This window comes from Plecotus auritus (genome assembly GCF_963455305.1).
Source record: "Plecotus auritus genome assembly, chromosome: 7".
NCBI lineage: Eukaryota > Metazoa > Chordata > Mammalia > Chiroptera > Vespertilionidae > Plecotus > Plecotus auritus.
This window is the reverse complement of record NC_137774.1, coordinates 161,751,440-161,777,834: the sequence shown is the minus strand read 5'-3', so window position 1 is coordinate 161,777,834 and position 26,395 is coordinate 161,751,440. Positions and strand designations below refer to the sequence as shown.

The 26,395-nt window shown below is 43.6% G+C and overlaps 1 protein-coding gene across 1 annotated transcript in view; it reads left to right on the top strand.

Moving 5' to 3' along the window:
• Positions 1-838: 838 nt before the first annotated feature.
• FBXL7 (F-box and leucine rich repeat protein 7) overlaps positions 839-26,395 on the top strand; it is a 331,432-nt gene continuing 305,875 nt past the window's right edge. Inside the window, exon 1 of the mRNA XM_080679226.1 lies at positions 839-1,016. Coding sequence (XP_080535352.1) covers positions 980-1,016 — 37 coding nt within the window. The 5' untranslated portion in view covers positions 839-979. The remainder of the gene's footprint in view (positions 1,017-26,395) is intronic.

The window sequence follows — 26,395 nt, the reverse complement described above, 5'->3', positions numbered from 1 at the left end:
CAGTGACTCCCTGCTAAGTTCCCCTCAGGTTTTCCCTCCTCTCTTCCATTCTCCGCCTCAGTCCCAAACGTTAGAGGAGGATGCCAGCATGTATACCTGAGATTGCCAGATACAATCAGACTCTGAGGCATGTTTGTTTTAAATGCCCCTGCACCTAAGATAGGCCATATTTGCAGGCAAAGCCAAGGGATTTCAAAGGACGCCTGGAAGCTCATCTTACACATTGAGGGCCAAGCCCGTAAAGGAACAATAGTGAATGCAGCCAAGAGCACGTTCCTTTGCTCAGAGTGGTTCGCGGGGGGCGCGAGGGCCCGCGCGAAGGCTGGGGCCCAGAGCCAGAACCCCAAAAAGGAGCGCTGCCCCTTTAAAAGGCCGCGCATCTCCGGTCCGGCCTTCCTCCCGGGGGCTCCAGCTGTGATTGACGCTGGGCGGCGAGAGGAGGCGCCTGGCGCTAACAAAAGTCCGGCCCGCGGGCGAGCTGCGCCGGGCCGCGAGTCTCTGCTGGGTCGGGGCACCCGCAACAAGTGGCCGCCGCGCCCATCCCTGGGGAAGTCGTGGGCGTGCAAGGGCGCCGGGAAGAGGCGGTCGATCCGGGGAGCCCGGCCACCCGTGCGGCTCAGCGCCCACCGCAGGGGGATCGGGGCGGGCGAATGGGGACCCGGCGGCGGCGGCGCGGCGAGCCTCTGGGCGGCCCCAGGGCGCGGGCTCTCCGCGGCGTTGCGCCCGCCGGCCGCGATCGCGGATTCTAAGAGCGGCGGCTGCCCCTGGCCCCACCCGGAACCATTGGGGGTGCCAGGAGGGGACCGAGCGCCCCCTCCCATCGGAGTGCAGGGGCCGCTCCCAGCCGGACATCGGCCCCGGAGCGTGGGGTATGCGCAGCTAACGGTCCCGTCGGACGGGCTTTCCTCGGGCGGAGCGCGCAGGCGGTGCGCCCCAGCTATGGAGTGTCCCGGGAGACGGCGGGCATGACGGCGGCAGGATGGGCGCGAACAATGGCAAACAGTACGGCAGTGAGGGTGAGTGGGCCGCCCGTCCTCACACTCCCGGATCGCACCCCCCTTCCTTTCTCCTCGCCCTCGGGTCTGGGAAGGAAGGTTCTCGCCCGCAGCGGTGGCGCACAACCATTTGGCACTCTGTCCCGGCCGTCACCTTCCCTTTGGCACTGAGTGCTCAGGCGCCCCCGAGGATGCTTTCCCACCAGGGACGGGGGAAGAAGGGGTGTCCTTTTAAGCAACTTCCCAGGTTGTCTTTGGGACGGCTCAAGTTGCAATGTTGTGGTGTTTCTGAATGCCTGTGCCTCAACTTTCCCACCCTGGGCGTCTGGGATTTAGGATGATAGTTTGGCAGACGGTGGAGAACGTTTTTCAAAGAACTAACGAAGTGAAAACTTTCTCAGGCCTTTGTGCTCCAGTCCGCTCTCCGGTAGCAGGAAAAACTCCTGAAAAAAAAGTAGTTAAGTTTCCATGCTCTGCTCACGGACCCTGGGTGACAGCTTCCTGAAACTGACCACCTCCGGGCCCCCGTGAGGGCGAGGGGTGGCAGGGGGCTTTGTCTGATTCTCTCCGGGCTTAAGACGGGCAAAGGACCATCTGTTCCATGGGGCTGGAAATTGCACAGAAATATTGCCTGTCAAGTGGGAACTTGGAAGTTGGAGAAACTTTAAACTCCACCTCCTCCTAAAATGATGATGGATGTGTGGGTTGGCTTCCCCCTCGCCCCTCCTTCCTCTCTTCGCATAAAACTGTAGTGTTGTCACCCCATTGATTAACAGCATGCTCCCCATATGCACATGGCAAAGGCATTTTCATAGTTCAAAAGTTAGGAAGGTTGGTCTCTCGTGAACTTGGCTAGAGGGGCGTGGAAGAGCCAGGGTCGGTTTTACAGCCCGCCTCCAGACGGTAGGAATGCAGAAAGGCTCTTCAGCCAGTGGTGTTTGGGAAACTCCTATCATCCTACTCAAAACTTTGTGGATGTCGCTCCCCTTGTTTGTGACCCTGTTCCTTCTCAGTAGCTTTGTGAGATTACAGCAGAGACCAATCAGAAACACATGCCAAAACACCATAGCCACAAGAGCCTTTTGTTTAAATCATTCTCTTCCAGATCATCATGTTTTGAATTCCACCTATATGTGAAATACATATATTTCCTTATTCTGGGCAGTTATGTGAGAGATTCTTTTTGGTGACAATTTCATTTTTAAAAAGTTAAAAGGTTGTCTTTTTAGATAGCAACTTTGAAAGTATGCCAGGAAAGATTATTGGAGGATCTTAACCACTCCCCCAAACTTCTTGGAGTTCATGTTTTAAAAACTTGTCGAAAAATGGAAGATGGAGCCTTCTTATTCTGAGTTATTAAAAAGCTTTCAGGGAGTGAAGTGTATGCTTGTCAGTTCTGGGTGTGCATACATTATGCTACTTGAATACTATGGGCGGGAAGGACACTCTAAGAAGTATGCCGAATTGCTGCTCTGGGTTCTTGAAAAAAAAAAAAAAAAAACAACCCTGCACACTCCCCCTAATCCTCTGCAACTTGTCCGTATATCCCAGCGTTCTCGTATTGTACAGTGTGTGGTGTATGACGACTTCCTGTCTGAACAGCAGAGTTTTCAACCCTTGGGAGAGCAAAGGAGAGACAGAGAACTAATGTTCTCCAGCTGTTATCCGTAAATGCTACCTCTGCGTTTTCACTTCAGCTGAAGTGAAATTTTACTGGGATCAGATTTAGGACGTTTTATAGGAAAAACCTCGGGCTCAGCTGATTCAAGGAGACCAATAGGAAGGTTGGGGAGGTTAACTGAATTTTGGCTGGAGAGGACATATTGTGTTTATTTGCATCAACTCTCTTCAAATGCATGGAGAGTCCTCTGATAGGTGAAGTGGAAATAGAGGTACAGAAGGATTTCAATCTTTTCTCCTCCAGTTACACCTGGTCTCTCCTAAATAGGGTTTTAACACAAGTGGGGTATGGTCAATTGTGTTCCTCTGTGTTAATGGAAGGTAAAAATCCATGCAGATAAGCCTTCTGGAATTTGATGTGTCAGTGCCATCTTTCTGTTCTAAACTGTAAAATCTCAAAGCAAGTGAAAGCAACCCCTAGACATGGTATCTCTATTGTCATCGGAGGCAGAAGTAAGACAGTTTTAGTAGATTTAGTGCAATTTAGGCATGGTGTATTTTAAACATAAAGGGGAAATAACCAATAAATGCGTATCCATAGAATGCATTGAGATCGCTCGACTCTAATACACTGATGTTTGTATATACTTTAAAAATTTGCAATTTAAGTATATATTTTACAGTTGACACCGCCATGTAAATGGGAACCCCCGTAAATTTTACAACAGTGTTGAGTTATTACAACATTTAAAACTTCAGCATTTCATTTGCAACTTACTTTCTCTTGTTCCTGGAAAACACCTTTTTTCATTAAAACAACAGAAAACCTGTTCCCAGACTTACTTTAGCAGGTGAAATGGGGCAGAGACTCGCTGCTCGGTGTAATCCAGCGGCCTCTGCACCACCGGGATGCTTGTCAGAAGTGTAGAATCTTGGGTTCCTCCTGGAACTACTGAATCATTTATCACGTGCACATTGGAGTTCGGGGAAGTTCCTGTGCAGAGCACAGCATTGACTTGGGAGTCTGGAAATTTGATTCCAGCTTCAACTTAGCTACTGTGACCTTGCTCAATTCCCCCAAATCTTGGGGGTCTTGCTCCTCTAGAGTGAGGAGCGAAATTCCTTTTGGCCTGATTTGTCATGATCTAATAATCCTTGAGCATGTAGTTATTCATTTTATTCTGCTCTTAAGGGACTAATTTAAGGGAGGAGATTAGCCTTGTGGGGAGACATGTTATATAATAAATAGGGACGTTAAGATTATGATTGCTTCGAAATCAGTAAATACCCCTCGTGCTTTTGTCATTCCGTTTATCCTTCATCTCTGTCTTCCTCACTCATTGTTACCTCCTTTCTTAATCAGGTCTGAAATCCCTGTAAATCAATAATAAGTGTTTCCAAAGTGTTTTGTTTTCCTAAATACTTAGTGAACATTTAGGTTAATGATTTAATTTGCAACCTTTAGGTAGACTGGGATTTTGCTCGAGGAAAAACTTACCTTCCTTCCCTTTTCTGATCGTTAGCTTTCTAGAAATATAAGCAAATGTCTAAATGATGAGTATGTTCTGGTGAATTCTTTAACAGAGGGCTGTTTTTCCCCCTCTTTATCTCTTTTCATAAAGTGTGAATTTCGGCCCCTGTGTAGAAGTCCACCGAATGGGTGGTGGTGGATGATTCAGAGCCATCAGAACCATTAGCTTTGACTCCAGCCAAATAAACAAAACTCTGTTCAAGTAGGAAGAGAGGAGCTGTCTTCCCTGCCTTTTAAGGTTTCTGAGCCTTACTCTCACTTACTCATTGGTTTCATTGTTCTGTTTACTCTACTCCAGCAGGTCCGAGACAGTAGCACTTACACTCTTAACAGCTCCTTTGCAAAATCCTCTGTGTTATTGAATTGCAGCTGATGAGGCCACAGTGATGGGGTTTGACCCTTGGCAGCTCTGCTCCTCTATGAAGATCCTTGGGTCCTTTTTCCCAATCTCAGATCTGTGATGTCAGATATGAGGAGAGCCAGTTGCCCGAGCTCATAAATCATCACAAATCCATCATGACTGTGGGGAACATATCTTGAAATAATAATAACAATGGCAACTGGAGTGGTGAACATACAATATAGTGTATAAATGATGGGTTGGAGAATTGTGCACCTTTTTATTAAAAGCTTACTATGGCCAAGCATGATCCTAAGTCCTTGACATGCATTGACTTACATAAGCCTCATGTGGATCCTATGGGGAAGGCACTTCTAAGATCTCTATCTTATGGATGAGGAAACACAGCTGCAGAGAGGATGGTCATTTCCCAGGTCCTTTAGCTAGTGTAGGTGGAATTGGGACTCAGGGCCATGTCACTCTAAGCCCAGAGTCTTTTATTCATTCATTCAACTAATGCATGTTGATTTATTTCCTACTATGTGCCAGGAACTCTTCTAGATTCTTGGGATATATCATTAAATAGCTAAAGATCCGGTCCTGTCAATCTTCTCTTCGTGTGTGTGTGTGTGTGTGTGTGTGTGTGTGTGTGTGTGTAGGGCGGGAAAATGGAATGATTAACATGCGTACACACCCATAGGATAATTCAGTAAATCTTGCGATGCATTCTAAGTAGCTAAATTTTCTGAATAAAGAAAATTGGTCAGATTAAGATTATTCAAGGTTGGGAAGAAGAAGGCGTTGCAATTTTAATTAGATAGATCACCGTGGTGGTCCTTATTGAAAACTTGGTATGTAGACCAAGACATAAAAGTGAAGGGCTGACCTTTGAGGATTTGTGGAGCATGTTGACTGTTACTTTGAGCCACTGTGTTATACTGAGGTGAATACTCTATGCTGGAGAGCATAAATCATCATTTTATGCAAGGGTTGTGTCATCAGTTTTCTAGTCAACTGCGATGGAACAAAATCAGTCTGGCCACTGGGCATAATTTTTTGCCTAGAGCCTTTGCAAATACGTTTTATCCAATTTTGAGACATTTTGTGACTGTTTTTGAGGTCGGGTAGGAGAGGCCTAGGACACGCTCTTCTTGCTATGAAAGGTGGCTGTTGCTTGATTTATTGGATATATAAGGATACCTCCAAAGGTTTGTTAATTCTTAGCTAGAAGTATGTCTTTGTCTTTTGTTTCCAGTAAATAAATTTATTCTGATAAAAATCAGAAGATAAGCCATATTGATTCCACTGTTCCATTCAAATCATAGCGTTAGCACAGCTAACAATACTATCTTTGGTCTGACAATGAGAAGATATTTTCAGAGATTTGGGGAATCCTTTTACATGTTTAAAATAAGAGAAAGAAAAGAGAGGTAACTTTTCTTTGTCCCTTGGGAATTAACTCACAAAAACTTCGTTTTAACTCCTTCTTCCCTTTGAAACAGAGTGAACTCTGGCTTGATTTTGAGCAATTAATTATCACTCTTTAAATTGAATTTATTGAATTGGCACTGGTTAACAAAATTATACATGCTTTAGGTGCACAATTCTCCAACCCATCATCTATACCAGGGGTGGGCAAACTTTTTGACTCGAGGGCCACAATGGGTTCTTAAACTGGACTAGAGGGCTGGAACAAAAGCATGGATGGAGTGTTTGTGTGAACTAATATAAATTCAAAGTAAAGGAGCGGAGGGGAGAGCAAGAGAACCGGATAGAACAGCCGGATCCGGCCCTCGGGCCGTAGTTTACCCAAGGCTGATCTATACACTATATTGTATGTTCACCACCCCAAGTCAAGTCTCCATCCATCACCATTTATTCCCCCATACCCTCCTCCACCTCCTCCATTCCCTCACAATCACCACTATGTTGTCCCGGTCCATGAGTTCTTTCTCTTTTTTTCTCTTTTGCTCAGTCCCTCCACCCTTGCCTCCCAGAACCCCTTCCCCATCCAGTAGTCCCTCCCCACAGCTGTCAGCCTGCTCTCTGTCTATGAGTCTGTCTCTATTTTGCTTGGTAGTTCAGTTTGTTCATTAGATTCCACATCTGAGTGAAATCATATGATACTTGTCCTTCTCCGACTGGCTTATTTCACTTAGCATAATGCTCTCCCACTCCATTCATGCTGTTACAAAAGGTAAAACATTTCCTTTTTTATGGCGAAGTAATATTCCTTTGTGTAAATGGTACACAGCTTTTTTTAGCCTCTAATCTACCAATTTGCCCTTACCTATTTGGTATCTTGAAAGCTGCTTAAACAACTTTGCTTGAATCTTTGACTGGTGGAACTTTGTAGATATCATGCATCTTAAGATGGTGTTGGGGATGTATTAAAATATACGACAGCATGTTGAATAAACTGTACAGCGAATAAATTCTCTGAATCATGAAGAAGGGAATAAAGTGGAGTTTAAAATGTAATACATTAAAAATAACACTTGAAGAGCTGTCTTGAGGAAAATTAAATTTCAGAGTGCTGAGCAAAGACCAATGTAAGTTACTAGGAGGTAGATTAGGCTAACCAAGTCTGAGGAGGAGCTAATGATGAGAGCTGTCCCCATCTGAGATAGGCTCCCTAGTAAGGGAGTGAGTCTCCTTACATGGGAAGGCAGTGATCACAGTAAAGGATGTTGTGCCAGAGATTTTCTGCATTGGGTATGGGTGGGTTCTACCATAGAACCTTACACCAGGTTTCCTAGCAAACACTTTGTCAGGAGTGACTGTGTTCATATTTGATAAAGTGGTGTTGTTTTGTTCTAAGTCATATGGCTGATTTTTCTCCCTCAAATATATCTCTAGCATTTTAATTGTTAAAAGTACCCCCTTAACCAACTTTCTTGGGGTTAATTCATTCTCTCCCTTCTTTCTACATATTTATATCTATCTAGATATATTTAGGCATTAACGGGAAAATCCACTGATTTTATTTACTTTCCTGCTTTCTGCAGGACATAACCTCCTGCACCAAAAATTGAGTTTGATAAATGACTTCTATTTTCAGTGCAGTAATGGATGCAGACTCTACCTATAGCATTGCTATTACTTTTATTCTTACCCTAAATCAAGTACATCTACTAAATGTGAAGCCAGACCCTTAATTGTGCTTACATTCCATGTCTTAAATAAATGATTTGACTTTGTATGTAAGACTTTTAATTGGTATTATTGGTTAGTGCTATTTGAGCAGAAGCTACAAATGGACAAGAACCACACAGAGTGATACACTTTTGCTCAGCACACGTCCCTGAGCAGCACGTGGTGATAAAGTCCGTATCAGCTGAACGTTCCCAGAATGTAGCTACATTTTTTGTTCTGGTTATAGAAATCTAGAGGACTTCTTCCATTTGCTCACTTCAGTAATCTCTAGATAGAATAAGACTTGCTCTAAAAGTTTAGTGTCTAACTGAGAAGCTGGGCAGGACAGCCAGTGATTTCAGAACAAGAAGGTAGGTGTTCACTCACAGGAAGAGCCCACTTCAGCAATGTGCTAAGTGTGGCTGTAAGTGATAAGGGGGAAGTGTATGGGAGAATAGACCTACTGTCTAAATAACGAATACCTAAAGGATGCACGTGAGTTCTAAACCAAAACCACAACAAAGCAGGTAAATTGGAGGAGGAGGAGCTTACACCTTTGGGGAAAATGAAACATTTTGTTAAGAGACTTCTTCTAATTGTTCCCTCAGATCTTCATGTCCTGTTTTTCGTGTTTACTTCATGAAAAGTGATTCCTGTGGGTTCTGTAAGTGAGGACCTTGGAAAGCCTCAAGGAGGGGCAGAAATACCTGGGTCCTTCCCACGCTTGCAACTCTGCACCAAGGAGAATGGAGGCCTCTGGGCAAATAGTTTCAACATATGCTAGTTAATACCCCAGAGACTCCAGCTTTCACACTTCGGACATGAATACTCTTTAACCATCTCTGAATTTTCATCGCTAATGAAATATAGACACATGGTCAACATTCTCCCCATTCCATAGTCAAAGAGGTGGAGACTGTGTCTGTTACTAGGTTTGTGCGTTAGGTGAGCTCATTCTATCAATTCCTATTTAAATTCTAACCCTCCAACAAAATGACAAACAGTTATTAACACTGTGTGAACTTGCAATTGTAACTTTAGAAGCCCTGAGCAATGTGTAGAAATGTTATTAAAATATTATTTTGTTTGCTACCCTTTCTGTGGTAAATTCCTTTGCTGCATTTTCCCCCTGGGCAGATATAGCAGTGGAAAGAGTATCAAAATTTCTAGAGAAAAATGTTAGCAATTTTTCTTATGCTTGTGGACTGACCTTCTGACTTTAAGGAACTCATTTTTGGCCTGGCGAAGTCAGGAAAAGCTGCTTATAGGTGCAGTTGCACCCTCTGACCCATTTGAGAACTTGAGTCAAATTGTGGGGTTATCTGAGTTCAATCTAAGACTCAGGCCAGGTCTTACCTGTTCCAACTATCAGAGGTAGTTCAGACCTTAGGAAGAAGAATAGGCCTGCAACTAAAGATGCAGTGGATGGAAGACCGTAAGAACAAGGGAGGGAAGAAGAGAACCAATCCAATGGATGGGATTAGGATATTGATTGCCTTCAAATATAAAGAGCAGACTCAATGTTGTACTCACTTCTTTTTTCTTAAAACTATCTTAGCTCTCAGAACAAAAATATTAATAATAGATATTTGGTTGGCATGGTTATTGTCAAATTTATTACATTTTTGGTCATTTTAGTAATAGTAATTAATTATTGAGCACTTACTAGGTGCCACTTCCCACTCTGAGCACGTCACACACATGTATATTTCATGGCAGCCAGGAAAGTGGGCTCTGATGTCCCCATTTTAAAGATGTCACCACAGCCCAGCCAGGTGTGGCTCAGTGGTTGAGAGTCAGCCCCGGGACCAAGAGGCCATGAGTTCAATTCCTGGTCAGGGCATATCCCCGGGTTTTGGGCTCGATCCCCAGTAAAGGGCGTGCAGGAGGCAGCCGATCGATGATTCTCTCTCATCATTGATGATTCTATCTCTGTCTCCCCTCCCTTCCTCTCTGAAATCAATAAAAATATATTTTTTAAAAAAGATGTCAACACAGAAGCATAGAGGCAGGCTAACCCCTCCCATGGTACACAGCTGGTGAGTGGCCCAGTCATGCCTAAATTCCCCATGACTGTGCTGGAGTCTACACCCCTTCCTACTGTGCCCATGACCCCTCTACCTTGTGATTGCTGTTGCAGCCAAAATTTTTCCCAGTCTTTGTTTTGTTTGTGTGCTTCAAAGAATTGCAGTGATGGAGAAGTACCAGTACAACAAAGACATGTTTTATGGTTTAGGTGACCAAAAAATGACATTTTTGAAGGAAACTTTTAATTCATTTTACCTGGTTCTCCCAAGAATAAATTAACTGCTCATTAGGCAACAATCTTCTGACGAATTGGCAGGCTATCTAGTGTCTTTAATAACTTTAGCACATAAAACAATTAGCATATTCTTTAGCGTCCACAGGCAACAAAGTAGAGCTGAGAGGCTGTCTTCCAGATTCTCCAGAGCATTATGAACTTGGTTCTGGGGTAGCCCTTTACCTGGAATAGCCTTGGTACCTTCCCACAAACCAAAGCTAATGCAGGATAGAGAAAGGTGCATGTTTCTTTCCTCAGTAAATAGTTTATAATTCATATCTTATACTTCCTTCTGGTTTCAAAACTATATATTTGATATGTTCATAGTAGTGTTACTTATAATAGCCAATATCTGAAAACAGTCCAAGTGCCCATCAGTAGAGGAATAGATATAAAAGCTGTGGTACATTTACACAATGGAATACCACACGACTATAAAAAAGGACTCTTACCTTCTGTGACAGCATGGGTGGACCTGGAGATTTTTATGCTAAGCAAAATAAGCCAGAGAGAGGAAGACAGAGATCATATGATCTCACCTACATGTGGAATTTAATGAACAAAATAAGCTGATGAACAAAATAGAATCAGAGGCATGCATACATGGAACAGACTGCCAGAGATAAGAGGGGAAGGTGACAGGGGGAACTGGCTGAAAGAAGGTGAAGAGATTTGTCAAAGAATATATATGCATAGCCCCTGGACACAGATAACAGTGTGGCGAAGGCCAGAGGGGGAATATGGGGCTGGGAGGAGGTGGGAAAGGGGGAAGGAATGAGGAAATCTGTAATAGTGTCAACAACAACAACAACAAAAGTATGTATTTGAGATAGCCATTAATATGGGGAATTATTCCAATATCTACTTGAAAATTTGCCCTTTGGCCAGCCCCTGGGAGACTCCTTCAATGATTTGTCCATGAAATTGCTTTGGAAACTATAAAGCATTTCAGAAATTAATCCCATTTGTCATCACAGGGACCTTGGGAAGGGTGTCCATCATTATCCCCAGTTTAAAGGTGGGGAAACTGAGGCCTTTGAAGATTAGATGACTTGCCTTAATTTGATAGTGAACATTAGATGAGGTCATTGTGATTCTAAATTAAGTACACTTTCCATGATACCATCAATCTTCTTTAAGTGCTATAAGAAAAAATATATATAAAGAGATAATATGCAAATTAGCCGGGACGCCGTAACAGTCACGACTGGCTCAGGAGGCGGTTGCGCGCGCATATGGGTGAGAGGTGACTGCGCTATGAGGCAAGCCACAGATGGCGCAGCCCTGGAGCGGAGGCAGGGGGGCGTGCCCAAGCCGCCGCCGCCGCCGCCGCCCAGCAGGCCCGCCTCTGGGCTTGAGCTGCAGAGGAAACACCTTTTCTGACCACTCATTGGCTAAGCTCCCAGTATGCCACTGGCAGCGTTTTTGATAACTTGGGAAATAAGAATCCAAGAAGGTGATCTAGGGTTTTTCCACCTCACTCCTGGAGGAAAAAATGAAGGTCCACTGCTGGAGGGGCTAAGAAATGTCATATCCTGTCCTAGCCAGTTTGGCTCAGTGGATAGAGCCTCGGCCTGTGGGCCGCAGGGTCCGGGTTCGATTCTGATCAAGGGCATGTACCTAGGTTGCAGGCTTCTTCCTGGCCAGGGCCCAGGTCAGGCTCATGCAGGAGGCAACCAATCGAAGTGTCCCTCTCACATTGATGTTTCTCTCTGTCTTTCCCTCTCTCTTCCACGCTCCCTAAAAATCAATGGAAAAATATCAGATGAGAATAAAAAAAAAAAAAAGAAAGAAAGAAATGTCATATCCTATGAAAGAGACATCTTGAAAATGCCTAAAGAAAGTTGTCATTTTTTCCTGGTGAAGGGACTGGAGCCCATGTTGATGAAAATACCTTGGCAGCCGGCAGTGGCAGCAGCAGCGGGGTGATGGGGGTGGTGCTTTCCCCTGATCAGCCTGCAGAGGGAGGCCAGACTGCGGCTTAGGCCTGCTCCTCATGGGGAGCAGGCCTAAGCGTCAGTAGGACATTCCCTGAGGGCTCCTGGACTGTGAGAGGGGGCCAGCTGGGCTGAGGGGACCCCTCCCCCAGTGCACAAATTTCATGCACCAGGCCTCTAGTAAGAATATAATTATGCTAGAAGATTATCACCAGGTATTCTTGAGTATTTTAAGTTTCTTACATCCAAGGATGAAAGTGGGACTCTGCAGTCATATGTCCTTTAATAGCTTTTGTGTCTCTACTAGAAGTAGAGAAGCCTGGCTCCCTATTGGTCATCTCAGGCCACAGAATTGTGCCCTGGCTCAGGGGAGCAGCCACACAGTGATAAAATTATTATAATGAGACTGCAGAGTGAATTATTGTTAAATAAATGTTTATGACAAAACTAGAGGCCTGATGCATGAAGATTTGTGCAATAATAGGCCTTCCTTTCTCTGGCCGCCACCTTCTGCCTTCGCTCTGGCAGAGTCGTCTTCCACCTTCACTCCAGCCCTGCCACCGTCCTGTAACTCCCTCCCCCCCCCTCCCCCCCATAGCAGGCATCCCGCCCCGCCCCGCCCCACCCTGGCCACTCTGTGCCTGCACGTGCATGCTGCCCAGCGGCCTGCAGTGGCTGGGGTGGGGCAGAATGCCTGCTTCGTTGCCATGGCGACAATGCAAGTGTCCCGGCCCAGCCACCGCCATCTTTATCACGTCAATTTGCATATTCCCTCCTTATTGGCTGTGGGCGCCACCATCTTTGTTGCAGAGTGATGGTCAATTTGCATATTCTGTCTTTATTAGATAGGATGACATTGTTCATTAAAGTCCACTTGCTGGTTAATAAAATTCAGCTGGGGCTTTCAGGGGTGTTTCTGTCCTCTGAAAATCTCCACTGGTAATGATGTAAATATTTTACTGTCAGGAAGATCAGAGGATCAGCTCTGAAATTGGGTACCCTCAGCACCACAGGAGTCCTGATTCTCTTTGATATTCTTGTGTCATTTGCTATTGAATAACCACATTTCTTAGAGGGCTTTATAACAGTCTAGGTTCAGGGGCAAGCCATTTAGGATGAGTTGATATCAAAAGTCATTGAGGTTCTATCATGGTTGTGATAAAAATTCATCCTGTACATTTAGTTTTTAATTGCTTTACTTTTAATTCTGTCTTCTAGTTAAATTTCTAATTTATTTTTATTTATTTTCTGTTTCTTTATATTTATTCATTGTTCATCCTACCACATGCTCACCTTGATGTGAATATTACCCTGTTCTCATATAGGTCTTCAATATATTTTTTGTTAAACCATGATCTTTATTGAATCTAAAAAAGCTTATGAAAACCCTATCATGTTTTCAGTGAACTTTTCTGACTTTGATATTTTACTCTTAAATTTTTTTTTCTCTGGACATGTTTTCTTCTGAGGATATTCTAACTTGGACTGTTATTTTTAACATTGTGGTTCCATCTTCTTATGGATGAAAATAATTTAACTTGTGTACTTAAGGGAAAAATGTACTTTTAGCATTGCTGAAGACTTTTCAGTTTCACTGATTTACGGTATTGTAGACAACTATTTTCAGTGATTAGTATTGAGTAGGATGTTACTGTATATTTTTATCAAAAATCACATTGTTCAGTAATATTTGTTTAACTGATTAGAAATTGGGTTTATATGTCAATTTAAGTAAATCATTAATCTAGACTCAATTTAAAAATTTGAACTTTAAATTAATCATTCCTTTGTTTCTGTGTTCTCTCTCTAGAATAACAGGTCACAGGATTATGAATCTTCTTAAATTCATACAAGGTGTCTCAAAAATGTTTACACACTTTGAATAATAATTAATTCAAATGGGTTAAATCTGAAAAGAAGGAAACATCAATTGAGCTATCAGTTGTTGAAGTGTGTATACATTTTTTTGGGACTCCCTATATATTGAACTACTTTATCGCATCTCTGTTTTAACCTTTTTTGTTATATAAAACTAGTGCCCCAGTGCACAGATTCATGCACATTGAAAGGAAATTAATTAGAAAGTGGCCAGAGGTGTGGGACTGGACGAGACAGGCTGGACACGCCCTGGAGCCAACATCCCGCGGTCCCTCCCTGGCTGGCCGTACCTGGGGCAGCGCCATGGCTCATGGGGTGTCTGTGGAGTGAGTGGGGTCCCTCTGGCAGGTGGGGTCCCTCGGCCTGGCCTGTGGGGATCAGGCCAAAACTGGCTCTCCGACTTTCCCTGAGGGGTCCCAGATTGCGAGAGCGTGGTGCTCGGGTGCCGCACCCCAGAATCAGGCTCCCTCCTCTCTGGTTCCGAGGTGTGTCACCCGAGAACCACTGCTGTCAAGTCACTGCAGCTTGGCAGCTCCTGCATTTAGCGTCTGCCCCCTGGTGGTCAGTGCCCATCATAGCTACTGGTCAGAGTGTCTGCTCCCTGGTGGTCATTGCGCGTCATAGCTACTGGTCAGACGGTCGGATGTTTGCTTAGCCTTTGATATATATATATATATATACATATATATATATATATATATATATACACACACATATATATATATATATATATAAATTATTTTGTTCATTATGTAGATTCCACATGTAAATGAGATCATATGATCTCTAACTTCCTCTGTCTGGCTTATTTTGCTTAGCACAATAATCTCCAGGTCTATCCATGCTTTCACAAAAGGTAAGAGTTCCTTTTTATAGCCGTGTAATATTCCATTATGTAAATGTACCACAGCTTTTATATCCATTCCTCTACTGATGGGATAAAATTATAATAATTTTATCACTGTGTGGCTGCTCCCCTGAGCCACAGCAACTGCTGTCTCTATGCAATCTACCTTCTTCCTTGCTTTTCATATGTGTCTGGTGTGCTAGGAATAGTTTTCAGTAGAGCTTCTATCTCTGGCTTCCCACATAATTAAAATCAGAAGTGAAATAATCAAGTTGGAAAAAAAGAAAGACATTATGAGCTGTAAGGTGTATGGACGTGTACACATATATAAGACTGTATTTAACTAACCCTTTGCTATAAATTAAACAAAGTCCAATGTTCCTCACATCCTTGTTTGTAAATGGAGAGAAATACATATTCTATAAGGAATTTAAGAAATTCATTTAAAATTAAAGTATCATTTTTTTTCCTTTAATAACATGGTATCTGTTAGAGGAACAGTGTCAGACAAAGGGTTACCATAAGAATCAAGCAAAATAAGAAGTACATAGTCCAACACATGAGCTATTCTGAGCTGGAACTTGGGATAAAGGTGACTGAATTTATGAACAAAGGACTTGAAGTGGTTTTTAATTTTTTAAAATATATATTTTTTTATTGATTTCAGAAAGAAGGGAAGGAGAGATAGAAATGTCAATAATGAGAGAGAATCACTGATTGGCTGCCACCTGCATGCCCCCCCAATGGGAATCGAGGCCACAACCTGGGTATGTGCCCTGACCGGGAATGGAACCTCCACCTCCTGGTTCATATGTCGATTCTCAACCACTGAGCCATGGTGGCTGGGCTTGAAATGGTTCTTGACATGATATCCATCCACTTGGAACTACATGTTTTAGTTCATTTACCTAAATGTGTGTCCAGTTCAGATGAATAAATATTGTAATATCTCATTGGTGGGAATTTTACTCTGCATGATACTAGGCCTGGTGGACATTTGTTTAAAGTGCTAGAGTATAAATTCAGATGTATAGGACACATTCATATGTCAAGGATCAATAGCTGCTGTGTTGGCTGGAAAGATTTATATAACCCCATTTGGACAATATTGTGCATACGACTATGAAAGTAAGTTTTAAGATGACATTTCTGTCCTGAACAGCTTACAGGTCACATCTTGTTTTGCACCTATTTTGCTTATTTAATTATATTTTAATAATATTCCCTATTTTCTGTCTCTCTGGAAATTCCTCTCCTGTTGATTACTCTGCTAGCTTGTTTTGAGAGACAGTATTTCCTTGGGGAGTCTTTCTCTACTCCGAAAGCCATAACAACATGAACTGTGCAATAAGGAGCCCATTTCTTTCCCCGGGTTGTACTTCAAATAGTCATTTCTTTGATACAGGCTAATAAGAACAGAAAAAGTCTCATTTTTAAATGCATTGGTTGGGGTTGCTTTACTTCCAATAAGGAAAATTGCCTCACAAGGGGAAACATGGGTAATAAAGCTACAACTAACTGAATAATTGTATTCAGTCTAATGTCAAAATCCCCAAGCTGTTGCCTGCAAATCCAATTCAATCTGGGGTTGCTGTGTGTGTCCACTGATGTGTGTAGATTTTCATTTTCTGCTATTGCTGGTCATCTCTTCACGCTTAATGAAGCTGCATTTCAAGTGCTACTGGAGATTTTTGATATGTGTGGAGTTCCCTCTCCCCTCCTCAGTGCTAATTGTAAGGCTTGAGGTAGGTAACAGAAGGACGTTGGGCATTGTCCAAAAATGAAATATGGAATAGAATTATGGATAGTTGAGTGGTGAAAGTGACCTCTAATCACCTTACAGAGAAAGAGATTGAAGCATAAAGAAATAAAACAACTTTGCCAACATCAAACAGATAGCACAGCTGTAGGATACCAAAATTGATTTTCTTAGTTCAGCTGTTCCCTTTTAATCAATCTATTCTTCACCATGCTTTTCTTTTTCTTACTTTCAGAATATTAGGGGTGACTGTAGTAGCTGTCCTACTTCTCTGTCCAGTTAGCCCCTACAGCAATAACCTACTCACACCCCCAGCTTCATAGAGATTGGACACTGATGGCTTACAGCCCAGAACCTCTCCAGAAATTACTCTTACTCAGGGTAAGGGAGCAGCCCCCATCCAATGACTAGTTGAGCGGGGTACAATTTGGGACCACTCTGAAGGACCATTCTTAGTCTAGAACTTCCCATGGAATTGGCTGAGTCCTTAATTACAAATGCATCACAGATCAACTGCTGTCTCTGTACAATCCACCTTCTCCCTTGCCTTTCATATGTGTGATCCTGAGGGTACTTCCCTATAAACTGCCTGCACTTTAGATCATCTCAGAGAGTGTTTACTGGGGAACACAACGTAAGACAATAGAAGAGCTGAATGCTATTTTGGCAGGGGTCAAGGGCAGGATGCCACTGCTGGGAAAATCATTTTCCTCTTGGGAATGCTGACTGTCCTTAAAAGGGAATATTCAACAGAAAGTTAATAGACATGCACTGGTTTTCTACTTGGAGACCTTGTTTATACCTTTCATTGTATAGATTAGGAAATCAAGCCCAATAGGCTAAAATGACTTGACAAATAGCATGTAGCTAGTTGGCAGAGGAGCAAAAACAAGCTTATAGTTCACAGCTATTGTTATTGGTGCTGCTTTAAAAGAGCCATCTTGGAATTTGTTCAGTGCTGTTCTGCTGCTATAACTCAGAATTGACTGCAGATGGGTCTAGAGACCATTTATCTATCTGATTCATTTGTTCAACTCTAGCACTGAAATCAGACATCTCAATAACTCTTACGTGGTCCTGTTTTGCTGATTGTAGGTATTCATTTACCAGAATCTGTAGTTGGTATTGGGGGGTTAAACCTATAAGAAATACTTCTTGAGTTAAGGGACCTAGTGGAAGGAATATAAGAAAGTACTGGAGTAGCCATAGGTGGCCAAGTAAGCATGTGATCGGAACACCAACCTGGCTGTGTGAGCTTTACTGGGGATGTTCGCAAGGACTAATGATCTAAGATGAGCTTGAATTGAGTCTGGAAAGATGAGTAAGGGCTGAGAAGGAGGTAGAGGGAAAAACAGAAGGTTAGACAAGGAGGCAGGGGCCAGTGGGTTAGCTATGAGGGAGGAGAGGATGAGCCTCACACCTGGAGAGGTAGGCAAGGTTACATGGGCAAGAAAGCATCGTGTAGGCAGGTGGATGGCAGGAGGAAGCCAGTGGCACGTGTTTTGCAGGGCAGCCTGGGAGAGATTTAGAGAATTCCCTGGAGAGGTGTGTGAATTGCTGTTTCTACTCATTAATATTACAACAGTCTTAGAGTACTTCACTGATTGATAAATTTTGGAGAAATCAAGTAAACAGCTCAACTCATCCTGTTTTTCTCTTGGGAAGCAGCCGCCCTTGGGGGGAAGCTCTTCTGCCCAAGAGGAGACCAGCTTTGGTCTCATGCTGGCCAACACTTGGGTTCAGTATTAGCCACTTGGCTGTAGACCTAAAACCACAACCTCTGAACTAAAGTTCCTAGAAATAGAGGTGCTATTTTTCTTTCTATCTGCCGTGGCTTCTTTATTATTTCCTCATTTTTTTAAACTTGGGTAGGAGAAGGGGATGCTATTCATTGAGCCCCATTGATATCCCACCAGTAGTGTGGGGTGGGAGCAGCTGAGAGCAGGACGAAGGTGTGGGTTTCAGTGATGAAAAGAAGGTAGAAGGACTTGGTGACTAATTGGCTGAAGGGGATGAGTGGGATGGAAGATTAGGAAGACTCTTCCTTCTGGCTTGGGTGGTTGCGTGCCATGTTGATTCATATACCTTAACTTTCTGTCTCCCTAAGTTTCTAGTGAGTTGTTTCTCGAGGCCAGGACAGTTACTTTGCCTTCTTATCTGTCCTTTCATCACCACCACCCAGGATCTGAGAGAATTTTTCAGGGACTGATTCCCTTGGGCATTTGTTCATCTAAATTGGTCATTCTTTTATTAATCTATGGAGCCAGTAGAGTTTTGTTAATCTCCTTCTATGTGTCAGCACCCTGCTTGGCCTGCCCATGAGATACAGGGATGAAGAAAATGTTAACTTGTGTGCTGGGAACTCTGAGTCTGGTGAAGAAGCCGGAACAACATACAGTGGGAGATGGGGGAGAGGGTGCTGGCTAAGCAGTTCTGGAGCCAAACAGCCTGAGTTAGAATGTGGTCCTGCTACTTGCAAGACGGCTGGCCTCTTCAGAGCCCCAATTTTTAAGATAGCCAAGTCAGTGTTTAACCTCAATGCTATTTCACACTATTCCTAAATTCTCCCGACTTGGCCCAGTAAACTAGTGGATTGGCTATCAATAAATTCTGCCAGAAACTTAGACAATTGTTTTTGGAATTCGTTTTTAAAACAGGAAATTCCTGTCTATAGCTGGGAGAAGTTGTCACATGAGCAGCCTAAGTTATGCTCTATTTCTCACTCTTTTGGACACTCCCTTCAGATCAGCACTTGATGCAGGGAAGTTAGAATGTGGCTTATTTTTTTGTGAAGTTATCATTCTGAATTCTAATTGCATGAAAGATTTTAAAAAGAGTCTGAGCTACCTTTTTATAGAGAGAAAGAGAGAAGGGGGGAGGGAGAAGAGGGGGAGAAAGAGAGACACATCAATTGGTTGCCTCCTGAAAGTCAGGGCATGGGAGGAATCGGCAATCCAGGTATGTGCCCTTGGTCGGGAATCGAAAGCATGACCCTTCAGTCCCAGGACTGACGCTCTAACTGCTGAGCCAAACCAGCCAGGATTGAGCTATCCTTTTATTATGGCAAATCTGGACATTCCTAGGAAGTAGGAAAATAAGGTGTTAGTGTGATTTTAAAGAAGGCCTGGTATAATAGGAGGGACACTCTGATTTGTAGTGTTCTATGCCATTTCATATATCAGTAGACTTTTTAATGATTCTAAAATTGGTGGAGAAAATTCCTTTGTTTCAAGAGTCCTCAATTCAATGTGAAATACTACTCACATACAGAAATTGTGTGTGCGTGTGTGTGATGTATACGCATGTGTATACGTTATTGTTCTTATTTCAGTAGTCAAGATCAAATGAGGTGCTATGTGCCAGATATTAGTATATTTATTTGCTATGATTTTAGTTTGTCTCCCAATGTCCAACACTACCAAAATTAAAGAAGACATTTGACTTAGATAGGAGGTGGTACAAAAATAGTGATCAGATTTCCCAAAGGATAATATTTGCTATATTTGAAATTACTATAATTTAATTAGGAACAAAATGCCTCAGTTTTAGCCTATAAGGTTTTGTTTTTTCTGTAACGAGAGAAATACAGAATCCTTCTGTACAGAAATATAATTAAAATTAGAGTATTATTAGTTTCTTTAATAATATGGTATCTGTCCTATAAGAGGATGTGAGAGGCTCTTTGTTTATGTCAGAGAACCCTAAGTTTAAAGCTGGGTAGGACTCTAGAGATGACTTGGTCCAGAGATCTTATTTTGGGGACTAACAGGAAACTGAGGTACCAAGTGCTTGAAAAGACTTGCTATGTAATGTCCCATATGAAGTACAACAGAGCATGTGGCCAGGAGCACAGATCTGGTGCCAGGCTTGCTGGGTCTCAAACTGGCTCAGCCAATTCCTAGTTGTGTGATCTTGTTCAAGTTACTTAACTAACCTGTCTGTGCACCAACTTCTGCATCTGGGAAATAGAGTCAATAATAGTTCTTTCCACCAAGAGTTTTTGGGAGATGGATTGAGTTAGTAGATTAAAAGTTATGGTGTGCAGTACATAACACAGCTGCTTACTGTAATCTGTGTTTCATTAAGTCTAAGATGGATTGAGGCTGCTGCTTTTTACATCTCAGAATGCCTGAGTGGAAGATTTTACAAAATACACTACAATTTGCCTTTAAGATAATCCTATCTAATAAAAGAGTAATATGCAAATTAGCCATCACTCCGCTACACCTACCAGCCACGCCCACCAGCCATGCCCACCAGCCAATCAGGAGCGAATATGCAAATAAACCCAACCAAGATGGCTAAGGCCACAGAGAGCAGGAGGGAGGCTTGGGTTTCCCCGGCAATGGAGGAAGCCAAGCTTTCTGCCTTCCCTTGCCAGCCTAGGCCTCCATTCAAGGCTACAAAGTTCCAATGATAGAAGATACATAAATCCAAACAGAAATGGCGGCAGCCACGGAGCTGGAAAGAGCAGGAGGCTAGGGCTGCCCCCGGCGATGGAGGAAGCCAAGCTTTCCGCACACCCTGGCCAGCCCAGGCCTCTGCTTAAGGCTACAAAGTTTCAATGACAGAAGATACATAAATCCCAACAGAAAAGGCTGCCGCCATGGAGCAAGCTGAAGGCTTGGCCCTGCTCCAGGCTACAAAGTTTCAATTGTAGAAGATAAATAAACCCCAGATACCAGGGCCTCCGCTTGGGTCGCCAGGGGGTGTGGCCGGCCTGCAAACCACCACAGGCCCCTCGCCCAGGCCGCCCCATGACCCAAGGGAACCCCTACCCTGATCCGGGACACCCTTCAGGGCAAACCAGCTGGCCCCCACCCGTGCACCAGGCCTCTATCCTATCTAATAAAAGAGTAATATGCAGATTGAACATCACTCCAACACACAAGGTGGCTGCCCCCATGTGGTCAAAGATCCTGCCCCCATGTGGACACAAGATGGCCACCACAAGATGGCCAGCAAGTGAGAGCATTTGGGAGGGACCAGGCCTGTAAGGGAGGGCAGTTGTGGGTGATCAGGCCAGCAGGGGAAGGTAGTTGGGAGGGACCAGGCCTGCAAGGGAGGGCAGTTGGGGGCAATCAAGCCTGCAGGGGAGGGCAGTTAGGGGTGACCAAGCTGGCAGAGGAGGGAAGTTGGGGGCGACCAGGCCTGCAGGGAAGGGCAGTTAGGGGTGACCAGGCCTGTAGGGGAGGGCAGTTGGGGGGGGACCCAGGCCTGCAGGGGAGAGCAATTGGGGGAGACCAGGCCTGCAGGGGAGGGCACTTAGGGGTGACCATGCCTGCAGGGGAGGGCAGTTAGCGGCAAACAGGCTGGCAGGGGAGCAGTTAGGCATCAATCAGGCTGGCAGGGGAGTTGTTAGGGGGTGATCAGGCTGGCAGGCAGAAGCGGTTAGGGGCAATCAGGAAGGCAGGCAGGCAAGCAGTTGGGAGCCAGCAGTCCTGGATTGTGAGAGGGATGTCCGACTGCCCATTTAGGCCTGATCCCACCAGGAACGGGCTTAAACGGGCAGTAGGACAACACTCGAGGGGTCCCAGATTGGCGAGGGTGCAGGCTGGGCTGAGGGATATCACCCCCTGTGCACGAATTTCATGTACCGGGCCTCTAGTATTGATTATAAGATGGTGTTAAATGGGCAGTGAGGGGGTGGAGTTTAGAATCAATTGAAAAAGATGCTCTCATCATCATCACCATCATCATCATCATCATCTAGCTGGTCTACATCTCCTAGTTCAGTCCTTAGTTCATTATTCTATCTTGTACATCTGGGTAAGAATGTACATCCGTTTATAAACTGCAGTTTCAGAAACTTTCACTTCGGGCAATAAAATTTTTAGCTGTTTATTCTGAGCACATGGAGTCTACTTCTCTGTGGAGGATATCACGTAAAATTCTTGTGACAGTTAAGTTTTATATGTCCAAGTCCTAAAAGACAGCTAAGTTGATGCCCCTATCTTCTATCTTCTTGGAGAAAGGGAGATAAAGACACGCCCAAATTCCCATGAAAGAACGAGCCTCCTTGCTCTGCTTGCCAGCGAAGAGGGTGATAGAGCCACATATATTTTCTTCGATTTATTATTGCTTTATAGTTGGATGGGTTAAATCTCTAAGCAATGATACATTTCTTTGTGCTGAGCAAAGATTCAGATTCAGCTGAAGCTTTTCATAGTAATTAGAAAAAACTTTTTTCATTGCTATTAAAATTCATCCAACAATGAAGGCTGGAGTATCCATTTGTGAAGATTACTAATAAATTCAGTCTGGGGTGAAAACCATGTAAATTGTGTATGTGTGCTTGTAAATCTCCCACCAGAGTGGGCTTTTGTGAATACATTTAGAGCTTTGGGCCAGACTTCTTTGTTTGATTTGTTCCTTCATTACTATTTTATTATCTGTCCTCCTTCCCCACTCCCTCCTTGCCCTGTCTCTCATCCATGGTTCTCCCTTTTCTCTTGCCCTTACCCCTCCTGCCACCCCCCTCTTGCCCTAGAAAACCCCCCTTCCCCTTTATGCCTGTCTTTCTCCAAAGTTTATATTTGACTGTTGTCTCTGGGCAGATTGCCCAGTTTGGTTTATTTGTTTCTCATAATTGTATTCAGTGCCTCAGTTACATGTTTTAAATGGATGTTTGAAATGTCATTTGTCTCCTTTATACTACAGTATTTTCCTGGAGTTTTGTAGTATTTTAAAATATAAATGCAAATTTGACCTCTCCAACACGGGGTTGTACAAAATGAATACCCTAATGGATCAGAAGGTATTCCAGATATCCCTATATTAAGTTTTACTGCCCCAGGTCTCTCTGTAATGGAAGAAAGATAGTAACTTATTGCTTAGCTTGATTGTTGCTAACGGTTTTGCGTTTATCTCTTCGACAGAAATAATCTGCTGAGTTTAGTTTTATGGAAGATAAATGCATTGATGATAGTGTAAAAATCCCAGGTGTCCTTTATGTTGAAATATAAGCTAGTGTCAGCTTTAAAATGATGGTACAACCTTAAACACATCATACTTAAGTCTTAGCTCAAAGTCTATTTCTACTTTGAGAAATTGTGATTTGGGGCCCTCTATTACTCTGTAACCTTCTAGCAAAAAACTCTAAGCTTTAAAATATGGATCTTTCTATGATGATAATGGGTCTTCCTAATTGTTGTACAGTCACAATTTTAGATGTTCCAGACACTTGCATTGTCCAATAAAGAAGCAACAAGTCATATGTAACTTTAACATTTTTAAGTACAATTAAATAAAATTAAGTATTTGGTTCTCCAGGCACCACGGTAGCCACATTTCAAGGGTTCAGTCTCCACATGTTGCCACCATATTGGTCAGTGCACTTACCATCATTGAGAAACTCCTCCTGGACCATGCTGTTACAGACATCTAAGTTAGGCTAGATGGCGCTAATGAGTACATTTCATGGAGTTGATTAATTAGGCTAAAAGGAAGCTGTTTTCCCAAGAGATTACAATATAGGTAAATGAGATATTTTTTTAAAAAAGTTGCATACATTATCCAGGAGGTGAGCAGTCCAGCTGGCACATGGTGCTCTTCTCCCTAAGTCATATTAGGGGATGTGGTTCCTTCTGTCTTTCTGACCCATCATTCCCATGGCATACCTGCACATAAGTGGCCCAGTTTATAGGGAGAACAAGAGTTGCTCAGGGCAAGTGGCTTTCTTACAGGTTGAAAATGATTGAGACACTGTAGCATCACATGTTCACATCCTGTTGACCTAACCAGAGCTCATATTCACACTCTGCACTGCACGGGAGGCTAGGAAATGTGGCGATTAGTTTGGCAGCATCTGAGCAGTGTAGACTATTACTGTGGAAGAAGAGGAGCGTGGATTTTTGCCATATGACCTAACGTTCTATATAAAGATATGACATTCAAGGTGACAGTTCATTTGCTGTAGCTAATTTGTAGTTATTCAGGAGAGATGTGCATTTAATTTCAATAGTGCTTGGCTCTCTGCTCTTATTATGTTATCGTTCCAGTGATGTAAAGTGGAACATTTTATGCACCACAATTTGCTCTTCCATCTGCTAAATAACCTGAGTGTGTGGAGTGGCTCAGGTTTGAGTCTCAGGTGGGACCACCGAGCTGTGATTCCCACGTGCGTTCAGTGCTGGGTGGATTTGAGGACGCTTGCTATTCTATGTTAAAGCCTTGCTTGACTATGGCGGGGAAATATACTTAAGGGAATTAATTTTATGGCCTATTAGTGTGAGTAAATGATGCTTTCTTCTTGGGAGGTAGAAGGGCTTATTTCTATAATGAACCGATATACCTCTTCTAGAGAAACCCAAGGCATTTTTCAAAAGGTAGAATTATATTTTAATTTCCTCTTTCTCTTTTAGAATAAAAATGGTAGCTATCTTTGTATGTCTGTGTTGGTTTCTCAATGATGTGCTGCTGATGACCCTTTCTTCTCCTCACCCAAACCCAGTAGAATTATGAAGTGTTAGAATGTACTGTGCAAAATTGGTGTTATTATCTGTTGGTTATAGCTTCAAACAATAATTCATGCAATTGCATTAATTGCTGTGGGACAGGAAATTCCCTCTCTTCTTGTTAACATGTTGAATCTTATCTCTTCTCAGTGTGCTAGACTCTGTTTTATCCATTTATCATGGGATATTAAGTGATAATATAGGTAACTTGCCTATATTAATCTTTCTGAAGCTATTATGCATTGTAAATTATGTCCTGTCCCATGGAGAAAGGACAAGGAATGGCTAGAGGCCTATGGAAAGGGAAGATGTCTCAATGAGATGATTAGGGGACCCATGTTGTCTGCTCTCCCAGGTCCCAGGACCTGTGACTTTCATCATCTGCCCATGAGCTTCAAAATTTTGAGTGTCAGGACTTTCTAATGTTTAGCTCTCCACATAAACCTCTCTATATAACATATATGTCTGTTGTCATGTAATTTGAAATCTGGCTCTAACACTTATGAGCAATGTGACCTTGAGCCAGGAAAATAATCTTCCAGTGCCTCAGTTTTCCCATCTTTAAAATGAGAATAGAAGTACCTCACTCATAAGGCAAAAGTGATTTTTTAAAAAATCTTTTTTAGATTATTTTTTAAAGTTTATTTTCACTTACCAATGGCATACAATATTATATTAATTTCAAGTGCACAACATAGTGATTAGACATTTATATACCTTAGGAAGTGATCACCCCTGTAAGTCTAATACTGATCTGGCACCATACATAGTTATTACAATACTAGAGGCCCAGTGCACAAAATTTGTGCAGGGGGGGCGGTCCTTCAGCCTGGCCCCTGCACCCTCTCCAATCCGGGACCCCTTGGGGGATGTCTAACTGCCAGTTTAGGCCCCATTCCGCAACTGGCAGTTGGACATCCTTCTCACAATCCGGGACCACTGGCTCCTAACTGCTTGCCTGCCTGCCAGCCTGATTGCTGCCTAACTGCTCTCCTGCAAGCCTGATGGACCCCAACTACCTTCCCTTGCCAACCTGATTGCCCCTAACCACCTCAGCCTCGGCCCCCACTACCGTGGCTTTGTCCTGAAGGAAGTCAAAGGTCCAGAAGATGTCCAGTCACTCAGTCTAATTAGCATATTACCCTTTTATGAGTATAGACTAGAGGCCCAGTGCATGAAATTCATGCACAGGGGGTTGTGTGTCCCTCAGCCCAGCCTACACCCTCTCCAATCTGGGACCCCTTGAGGGATGTTGGGCCTAAACGGGCAGTCAGACATCCCCCTCACAATCAGGACTGCTGGCTCCCAACTGCTCGCTTGCCTGCCTTCCTGATTGCCCCTAACCGCTTCTGCCTGCCAGCCTGATCACCCCCTAACCACTCCCCTGCCAGCCTGATTGATGCCTAACTGATCCCCTACAGGCCTGGTCACCCATAACTACTCCCCTGCCAGCCTGGTCACCCCTAAGTGCCCCCCCCTTCCAGCCTGGTCCCCCCTAACTGCCCTTCCCTGCAGGCCTGGTCGCCCCCAACTTCCCTCCTCTGCCAGCCTGGCCACCCCTAACTGCCCTCACCTGCAGGCTTGATCGCCCCCAA